The sequence below is a fragment of the Cucumis melo genome, chromosome 4 (genome assembly GCF_025177605.1).
Source record: "Cucumis melo cultivar AY chromosome 4, USDA_Cmelo_AY_1.0, whole genome shotgun sequence".
Lineage (NCBI taxonomy): Eukaryota > Viridiplantae > Streptophyta > Magnoliopsida > Cucurbitales > Cucurbitaceae > Cucumis > Cucumis melo.
In genome coordinates, this window is record NC_066860.1 from 894385 (window position 1) to 904928 (window position 10544).

General features: G+C 27.7%; 1 protein-coding gene across 1 annotated transcript; it reads right to left on the reverse strand.

Moving 5' to 3' along the window:
* Positions 1–75: 75 nt before the first annotated feature.
* LOC103503520 (NAC domain-containing protein 71-like) lies at positions 76–2468 on the reverse strand. Its single transcript, XM_008467727.3, has 4 exons — positions 1876–2468; positions 1313–1590; positions 890–1216; positions 76–807 (listed from the first exon to the last, which is right to left on the reverse strand). The coding sequence occupies exons 1-4, from the start codon at positions 2030–2032 to the stop codon at positions 535–537; spliced, it is 1035 nt and encodes a 344-aa protein (XP_008465949.2). The 5' UTR covers positions 2033–2468; the 3' UTR covers positions 76–534.
* Positions 2469–10544: the final 8076 nt, after the last annotated feature.

A 10544-nucleotide genomic window follows, 5' to 3' on the forward strand; every position in this document is an offset into this window, starting at 1 on the left:
GTTGCAACAATTTTTTAAGCGTCGTAAAATTCCAATTTCTTATTATCATAATAAACTTTAATGATCTTTTCGGGGCTTAGAATATTTTTGTTGCATAAAAACCATTTTGATAAGTTCAAAATACACAAACTCGAGCTCAAAATGGACGAAAAAACTTCTAAAACAAATAAGCTAAGTTACATTACAAGGTGAGGAAATCAAAAGTTATGGCATACAATAAAAAAGCTCAAAGTAAGAAGGTGAAGAAAAAAGACCTCTCTGGCTCAATCATTAAAAGAGATATCACCAGGGACTACAAACCAAAAACTCTTGTAATTAATTATACCTTCTAAACCCAAACAATTTTTTGCTCAAACATGCATCCTGCATATAACATATATGGAACTTTGTTTTATTCCCGCATCGAAGACCGACATTAAAAGGCGTTGGCTTCGGGACCCCTTCGAGACTTCAATCTCACACAATGCTTGAAGGTGAAGGTTTGTTAAAGAGATTTTCTGACTACTAGACGATCTTCATTGTTTTAGTTCTCTTTCAGAAGTAATTTGGATATTTTTGTGAATTTTTGAGGTCTAAACCTTGTTCATTTATGTTAAGTTGCATATAGTTTAGATGTGTTGAATATGGTGATATGCAACCACCGATTTGATTTAGATTGTCCTCAAGCTCTATGTTGCCTGTACAGTTCGAGTACGATGAACTTGGAGATATTTCCGTGTGCTCATGTGACTGCCACGGTATCGTTGAACCCGAGTACTCGTATTGAGGAAAGCACATAGACATAGCTCCTTGCATTTCAGGATAATCCTACAATGAAGCAAGAAAAAAGGTCATTAGAATTATCCTATCGAACTTTTTTCTTTTCCAATTTTGTTGAAAAACTTCATACCTTAGATGAGTCAAGAATCAAATCAGGTGAGATCCATATTTTTTCAGGATCTGCCTCCATAATCGTCGTGCTATACCGAGACATTGGATTCGTGTCGTACAAAGTTGTCATTGGACTTGACAAACGACTCTCGTTTGTGAGGAAAATATTGGACTGAGACAAGTTGTCTTCCAAAATATTTGACAGTCGTTCATTCGCGACTTCTATTCTCGTTGATGTCGAATCTTCACTAGCTTGACTGCTCCCAACGACATTGCCCTTCGGTTCTCGATGATTGTCCTTCTTCATTTCATTCTTTTTCACAATACGACACAAAGCAAAAGCACCCTAAAAAACACAAATGATCACACACAAAGTCAGCTCTAATTGTAAAACAAAAACAATACCAATGCAAGCAAGTTATGAAACTGCATTCTCATGCACCTTAAAATTAGGAGTTCCATGAGAGAAATCGTCACAAAGTCGATACTCGTGCATAACCCAATCCATTCGATCACCCAACGGCGCTCGACCGCGATAGAAAACAAGTGTCTTTCGATATCCCATCACAGAAGATTGACAGTTGATCTTCCTATCTTTTCCAGTAGCTTTCCAATAGCCAGCTTTAGTAGCTCGATTTGTTCTCGATCCATTCGGGTATTTTCGATCCCGTGGACAGAAGAAAAACCACTCCATATCTCGTTTCGGAAGGAAAGATTTCTCTGTAATCACAGTAACTCGATCTTACAAAAACATCATAAACATAAACATACCAAAACAAAAAGAAATCCTTCAATTAGTACATAAAAAAGGTTCACCAATTGACACATTCCATTTTTTTCCCACTTGAAAACACTTTTTAGCAAACCAAAAAACATCACTTTCAATTTTATTTCATTATAAAGCAATAAAGCTCCGCTTTGTGAAGAATCCAAAGGCATAACAGTAACAATAAACAAACAAAAAACAGAATTAAAAACAGAGGATTTGAAGTTAATGAGTGATACCTGGGAGTTCCCAAGGATCAAATTTATACAAATCAATAACAGGAATGACTTCAAGTTCAATAGGAAGTCCTTCAACTTTTCTTTTGAGATAATAACCAACCAATTCTTCATCTGTTGGGTGAAATCTGAAGCCTGGTGGAAGAGAACCACTTCCCATTCTTTTACCACTAAAATGAAAAAAACACTAAAAAAAGAAAAAGAAGAAAAAAAAAGCAACTACAAATTCACTGAAGTAAAAATGAGCTGATTTGTTCTTTTAACTCTTTGGTTAAGTATTGAAACTGTATCTATTGAAAATATGGAAGATCCAAAAATAGAAGCTTTTATCCACAATGGTTTTTTGGTCAAAAACAGAGTGAAATCTCCACAGGTTTCTGCTGATGAACCTGTTAAGTTCAAGAACCATTGTCTGTAAAAATGGAGTTTTTAACTTATGGGTTTTTGAGTTCACACAAATTCCCCACAAACCCTTTTGATTTCAAAGCAAGATCTTAAGAAAAAAATTGATGGGGTTTGTAAGAAAGACAAGAAAGTTTTGAACTTTCCTCAAATGGAGAAATGGGGTTTTTGTGTTTTTGATTTTATGAGGGAGGGGATTGAGAGTGTAAAAATAGAAGAGAAGAAATGGGGTTTATAAATAGGCTATTTGGGAAAGGAATTAGAAACAATCTTGAGGATACACCGAAAGTTCATTTTTTTTGAGATAACTTGTCCGAAGCATACCCAAAATTCCAATGTCTTAGGCCCCACCCTTTATTTAACTCGAACCCATTTCACATTCATTTTTATATATAACCCAATACAAACACATGTTTTTTTTTTCTTCTCTCCCTCCTTTTAGTCTAACTTAACTTTATCTTATAACGGTTTAGTATATGAAAGATCATGTTAATTAGTGTTGAGTTAAATTTACTTTGTTGTTCTTATGTTGGTTGATCTCATTCTTCTAAAACATATGTATAAATATCATAAATAAAATATCGTTGAATAAAATTATCTTAACACATTTCAAAATGTATTATGACGTATATGTTTCATTTTACATGGTTAAGAGAAGAAGGAAGAATGATAAAAAAGTTGTGTAACAAAATCATTAAATACTATAACTTATGTTTACCACCTTGAAAAGAGAACGTTTTTTTTAGTCAAAATTGTTATAATTTTTTTACCACATTGAGAAGAGTTTCTTTTCGCTCATAATTTTCAAAATTGTAAAAAGAAAACTATTTTATCATTAAATTTTATACTATAACTTGATGTTTACTACCTTGAATTAAGTTTTTCTAGTCAAATTTGTTATAATTTTTTTTTCCACCTTGAAAAGAGTTTTTTTTAGTCAAAATTTTCAAAATTGTTCTAAAGGTAAAAAGAAAACTATTGATGTACTATAACTTGATGTCATCTTGAAAAGAGATTTTTTAGTCAAAAATTTCAAATTTTGTTCTAATGGTAAAAAGAAAACTATTCATTAGATTTTGTTTAGAGTTTTTTTTTCTTCTATGCTTTAAATTATTACCTATGATGTAAATAGTTATTGAAAAGTCCATGCATCAATTTCTAACCATTGAAATTAGATGGGTGAGTGGCCATTTGAGAGAGGAAGAAAACAAAAGCCATCACTTTTCATGAGTGCATCCATTGAATTGAACAAAAAAAGAATTTCTCATTTCTCATTTCTCTTTCCTCTTGATTAAATGAAGTTTAAGTTTAAATTTCTACCGAATTGTTTTCGTATTCGATTCCAATATAAAAAAGAAAAGAAAAATACGATGAATATCTTCAATAGTAATATATTCAAGCTACCATATAATATATGTCGGTAGTTAAGACGTTTTTAGTTCAAATATTTTTTACTCTTACTCTTAGATTGTATTAAAAAGACATGATTCATAACTCGCTATACGATGAATATTACTACACTAAATAGTTACGTTAGATATGTATAAAGATTAATATATTAATATCGATGAAAAAATTGAGATCTCAGTTTTATAGAAACGTTATGAGAAGATGTTGATGTCTGATAGATATTTTTGAAAAAAAACAAATTAAAAGATTAAAGTATATATTTATAGTTTTTTGGTTTTTAACCTTTTTAAATATTCATTTTGTTGTTTACTTTTTACATTTTATGGATTCTTTTTTACAATACAACGACATTGTGACAGAAATAAATCAACAAGCAAATGATAAAAAGAAAAGAAAAAAAAACGGTACACAAATTAATTTTTTAGTGATTTACTGGTTGTGTACTATGTTCACGGACAAAAGGAGAAGTAGTTTCTACTTGTAAAGAAGACTAATAGAATACATAAGATAGAGATATCGCACAATACATTATGAAATAAATTACCAGAGTCATAGGGTTCTTTTATACTGCAACGAAAAAGGTATTTCCATCAAATCGGCGATCCAACTAGAAAAAACACATCCATTAAAAAGAGTGGAGAAGACTCTCAAGAAAATACAAAGTTCTACCTTAAAAAAAAAAAACCAAAACTTTCTATTACAACCATATATCGGCTGTGAAAATACGATTAATCAACTCTAAAATACTAAACAAACACTAATTAATTTGTATCAAACTTCAAGCAACATATATTTACTCTTCGTATCGATATCAAATCCATGAATGTATCAACATGTCAACGCAAACGTAAATTATTTAATATCATCATGTATGTATGTGAATAGTGTTAGTGTGAACACAAAAAATTTAAATATGGATCCAAAAATATTATTAGAAATTAATTCATATGTTTATGGGTGGGGCCATTTGATAAATATTTCTTTTAAATTTGTTTTCTTTTTGAAGGTTCTGTACTTGAAGTGTAAGTTCAATCCACATCATAGTTGAGTAGGACAAATTAACTTTGGCTTATTTTTTTTCCTTCTTTTTGCTTAGTAAGCTTTTTGAAGCTATGTCATTTGAAGGGACCCATATTCCTCCAATGCCCCAAAAGAGACAACTCCCTAAAAAGTGTTTTCAACTTCTTTTTTCTTTTCTTTTAATCTTCAAGCATTCCCCTTTATTAGTCCAAATTATATATATGCAAATATTATTTCATTGAGATTTTTAATTTGGAGGGCTAAATTATAAAATAGAGGTATTTTTGTTATAATATAATAATGACTATAGCACAAATCACATTATGTGACACAAACTTTAACTTTCTATATCTTTACCTATAATTGTCACATTTATTTGTATTATTTATCAAGTAGACCTCTTCTCTTTCCTAGATGTTAAGTCTACTCGTAAATAACTCAATTCCAAAGAAACTAAGTTATCTTTATTTCAATTCCAACCTTGATTTGAATTTAGTCCCTAAGTTTCGATTGAGATTTGAGTGTTGTTTTGATTTGATTCCTATGTTTCAACACCGACGATAAAGATTAAAAAAAGTGAGTATTTAGTAAAAGAATCGAGATTAAAAGTGTAAATTTTGAAAACGAGTGATCAGAATTAAAACAAAACTCGAATCTCAAGAGTAAAATTACATTGTAACACTTTAAAAGAAACTTAGGTATTCAAATCGAAACAAGATCCAAAATTGAAGAATCAAAATATGTTTTTGCCTAATTTATTTGCTTTTTTTTTTTTTGTTTGTATTATTATCTTGATCTTTTATAAATGTTTCTAATTTATTCTAGAGTAAAAAAACTAATAGAATGTTCATTAGATTTAATTTAATATCTAAACCAATGTCACAGTTACCGTTATGTTGTTTTAATTCACCACTTCAACTTTCTAACCATTGTTCGTTCTATTTTAAAGATGGTTTCGTAACATATTGTATTAGTGGAAATTTGATTAGCTTGTATTCGCCAACTCCAACATAATTGAAGTCATATCAACCTTTTTTTTGCATCAATTAATTAAGACATTAGTAATTAGGTTTTAATATTTTCTTATCACTTGTTGAATGAACTTTGAAAATAATGAGAGAGAATTTTTCAATGTTATAATCATTGTTTTTTTCCTTATATTTGGATTCATGTCTCCTAATTTATTTGTGTAATAATTATTATGAAAAAAAAAACAGAAATGTAATCTATTGGTGGAGAGTACATATTAATTTCTCAACAAAAAACTATGTAATATTTTCCTTGAAAAAGTGTGGGGGCAAAAAGTTTGAAGAATAATCAACCCTCCCTTTACATGTAGAATAATGAGTAGAAAAAAAATTTGAACTATATATGATGCCCATTTAACATCGATTGGTTTAGTCTCGTAACATTGAACATGAATCTCGAAACTATTTTTCTTTCTCTATTGTCCTTCGAATGAAAGTGCTTTATTAGAGTTGGTCCTCCCCTCTATATCGTATTTTGAGTGGTTCATTATTCTCTCAATCAAAATTTTCGATTTTAGTGTAAGAGAAATGTGATATATGTCTAGGGTTTTGAGGGGTTGCTTAATGTTGAGTGTTTATCAGTTGTGGTAAGAGTGTTAACTTTGGCCTCTATGGTGCTAATTTGCGACTACCCCATGTTATTTACGAGGTGATTAACGTAATCTATCTTTTCATAGAGTTAATGTGTGTGAATTCTTGATCTTCTTGTTCTTTTTTTAGCTTTGTATCATTATAGTTTTGTTTGACTTCGTATTTTTTTAACTTTTGTGATTCATACATTTGTTTGCACATTGATCTCGAGATAGATGTCTCTTTTACTCTTTCATAAACAAAATTAGTTCGAGAGAATAAATTATGAGGCGTTTTCAAATATAGTAAAATAAGCAAAATATTTTACAAAATAATATAGAAAATTTTCATATTCTCATTAATATACATCGATAAAATCTGAATTTTTTCTATATTTTGTAAATATTTTCTACAATAATTTTTTGCCATTTACAATAATTCTTCAATAAAATATTATTTATTAAAGCTTAAAATTATTTTATATAATGTGGTTTCATATTCTTTGCTTCCTATTTTCAAAGGGCATGGAAATGACGATTGTAAACTTTTCTCTCTTTTTTTTTTTTTTCTCTTCATATTTATTTATTCTCCATTTAGTTTTTTTTTTTTTTATAATAATCATAAAAGAAAATCCCACTATAGTGATCTTTTAAAAAAAACACCCACTATAGTGCTTTGTATATATAACCAAAGTGTGTACTAAATTTTCTTTAAGGGGCACTAACCCATTTTTATAATATTACGAATATAGCATAATAAAAGTCAATATTATAAAAATGAAAATTGAACAAATAGTTATAAAGGTGTTAGAAAAAAAATTAATTATCTATCATAAATTATTGGTGCATTTTTAAATACAATAAAATAAACTAAAATATTTATAAATAATAGTAAAATTTTAAATTTCATCGATGATAGAAATTGATAATGATAGAAATTGATAAACTTTTATCACTACCTATTATATCACTAACAGAAGCATATTAGTATTTATTAACATCTTTCAAAAATTTCTTTAATACCTACAAACCTTAAAAAAAATATATACGTATTAGTGAAAATTGTTATTACCTAATTAAAAAAGTATTCATGAACTCGAGACTTTTTAAACTATAAAAATGTATTTACGCCCTTTCAAATATGTAGATGAAAACTATTTATGTTCACCTAAATGTTGAGCTTCAATTTTTATTTTTCTTTTTTCTACCCTCGTCCGCAGTACGTTCCATCTTCTATTCTCCGATTTCTATTACCTCCTTCAATCAAGGTTCAAATGCTATAACGAGATCGAGAAAGAATTTCGTAGAACCATTTTAATTAGGGATCAAGGTTTAAGTGCAGTAACAACAAGTTGTATGTTAATAGTTAAGTGTGAAGTAATACATCGATCATTTGAGTTTTAAGTAACGTTACAAGAAAAAATCTTATTGATAATTTGGAGCATAATCTCACGGGGCGGTTAAATTTATAATAATTTCAAGAAGTTGGACCATTTTTAATGAAAATTAGGGTATTCTAATCATTTTAGAGAAAAAATAGAAAAAGAAAATGTTTATCCGATCATCTAAAATTTTCAAACCCTAACACTTTAATCCCTTAAACTTAGAATACAAGAAACTATTGTCGATCGTTACTAATAATTAGTAGTATACTAATGTCAACTTTATCAAAGGATCCGAGAAAATTAAAAGAATATTATAATGTCAATCGTTATATATATATATATATATATATATATATATATATATATATATATATATATATTATAATGAAATGTAAATTTGAAAATGAATGAGACCACAAATTTCTTATCTTTGTTGGGGGATGTTTGTGTGCTATTGTGCTTTTGACCCTTTGCTTTTGTCCCCTTGGTGTTTGCTTGTGCACATCAATTGAACTGTCACACACCAAACATTATTTTCATAATATGGTTTTTGGTGTTTATGTGTGAAAATTAAAAATGGAAAGGAATGATCGACTTCATCATTCTATTTTTGTATTTTCCTTATCTCAACTTTTCCTTTCTTAATAATCTCTTTTAATCAATTTTTGGATTTACCGTTAAAATAAAAAATAAATAATTATTTTAATCAACTGACGTAATATCTTTACTATCAATTTCGAAATTAAAAGTTCGGTATTTGCTTCATTGTTAAAAGAAAATGTTTAGTAATTATCTTCAAATATTCAAAACTTAATATAGGGTGATAAAATTGTACGTACGATCCACGTTAGGGTTTTGAAATGATAATCAATGTTTTAATTTATTCATCTGGTCATATTCAAACTTGATTAAATACTAATATGGAAATAATAATCGTATCTCTCACCTATTTGATTTTTTTCTTTCTCAAGGGATTTACTTATACGTAAATTATTGCTTAGCCCATTAACTTCAAAGATATAAAGTAAAATGTGGCCAATTGGTTTCCATATCCCACATCGATGGGATGGGGATTTTTCTTTTATTTATTTATTTAACAATAAATTTAGAATGTCTTAATTTATTTTATAAATATTTTGGTACGAAAAAATATCAGAGTTCAATAGAACCGAAAGTAAAAGATCACAAAAATTAAGTGTTTTTTTAATATATATATATATATATAGTTTTTTAAAATTGTAAAAAATATAACATTTGATAAAATATTTAGTGTAATAAATTTTTTATTTTAGTGTAAATAATTTTTTAACTTTTCTTTTTAATTTTAAAAAACCCATAATCTTTTTAAACGAAATTGTAAAAAATATAACATTTGATAAAATATTTACGCCTCATTGAAAAATTAAATGTAATGAATTTTATTTTTTAGTAGTTTTTTTTTTATTCTATAAAGAGTGTAAACAGTTTATCGATTTTTTTTTTTAATTTTAAAAAAACCTATAATTTTTTTGAATAAAATTGTCAAAAATAGAACATTTGATAAAATATTTACTGTCTTATCGAAAAATCAAATGTAATAAATTTTATTTTTTTAGTGGTAGTGTAAACAGTTTGTCGATTTTTTTTTTTTTAATTTTAAAAAATCTATAATTTTTTTAAAATAAAATTGTTTGTTGTGGGTTTTTTGTAGTGAGAAAAAAAAAATAAGAAAAAGAAAATAAGAATCGTGAGGCACACAAAGTAACAAAGGTTTGTGAATCAGACATGTTTCGACATATCAACTTACTGTCTTTTCTATTCATTTTTATTTTCCTTGATCAACGTGTCAACATCATCAAAAGTTAAAACATCAATTTAATCCATCAACAAACCAAATTGTATTAATATTACGTTTTGATTGAGTAGACATCGTACAAAATTTTTAATCTTTATCAACTAAAATACTTCAACTTTTTTCTAAAACAAAAAATCAAGGTTGATTCTTAATTAAAAGTCAATTCAAGTCATCTTTTGTTAGTAATTCAACGTTTGAGGAAGTAGGAGTTGATGCTAAGTACGTAACAAGTTGTTTTAATATAATTTAAGATTTTAATTTATAGATCGTAAGAGTTGACAATCGTATTCAATGTTTAAATTGATATGACTATTAATTTAATGTTTAAATTGATACAACCTTCAAAATTTAGATGTTGTTTTTCCTATTAAAATTATAAAAGACATGTTTAAAATATAAAATTTCTCTCGTTCGATGTTACCCTATTCTTCATTTTCTACCATTGGTTTGCAAGGGGTGTATAGTTCATATGACTTTATTGTCATACTTCATACTTAAACATATTTGTGATCTATTACATAAATGTAGAAAACTAGAAACTACCGTTGTATTATTTGTTAACTAAATTTATCTTCACTCATTTAGTTTGTGTTTTTAGGTCAATCAATGATTTAATAGCAACTTTATTTCATGGGTATGAGTTAAATCAAAAGTCGTAACTTTATAGACATCTTATTTAGAGGAGTATATGTTGAGAATCCTTCATCGAAAAAAATCAACCGATCAAATGAGTATATGATTAAACACATGCATCAAATTATAATATTAGTTTAAAAAGAGTTTGGCCTAGTATTGTCCTCGATGAAGGAGTTTTTCAACAATATGTTCATCATAAACATTCTTGTCACAATAAGATTATATTATAAATCATGAAATAGATAATTCAATTGTCGATCAAACAATCAAAAGTAATAAAAACGTTCATGCTAAAAAGTAATTGATGCCAATTGAAACCTATATCTACTAAGGAATTCATAATCAATGATCGTTGATTGCATTTAGCCCTAGATCAATAAGACACTAA

What these genes read in the sequence shown, in the direction of transcription:
- LOC103503520 (XM_008467727.3), bottom strand. Translation starts at nt 2,032, where the DNA reads ATGGGAAGTGGTTCTCTTCCACCAGGCTTCAGATTTCACCCAACAGAT. An exon ending in TGATCCTTGGGAACTCCCAG is followed by an intron (nt 1,591 to 1,875) that starts GTATCACTCATT and finishes CTGTGATTACAG; the next exon opens with AGAAATCTTTCCTTCCGAAA. An exon ending in ATGGAACTCCTAATTTTAAG is followed by an intron (nt 1,217 to 1,312) that starts GTGCATGAGAAT and finishes TGTGTTTTTTAG; the next exon opens with GGTGCTTTTGCTTTGTGTCG.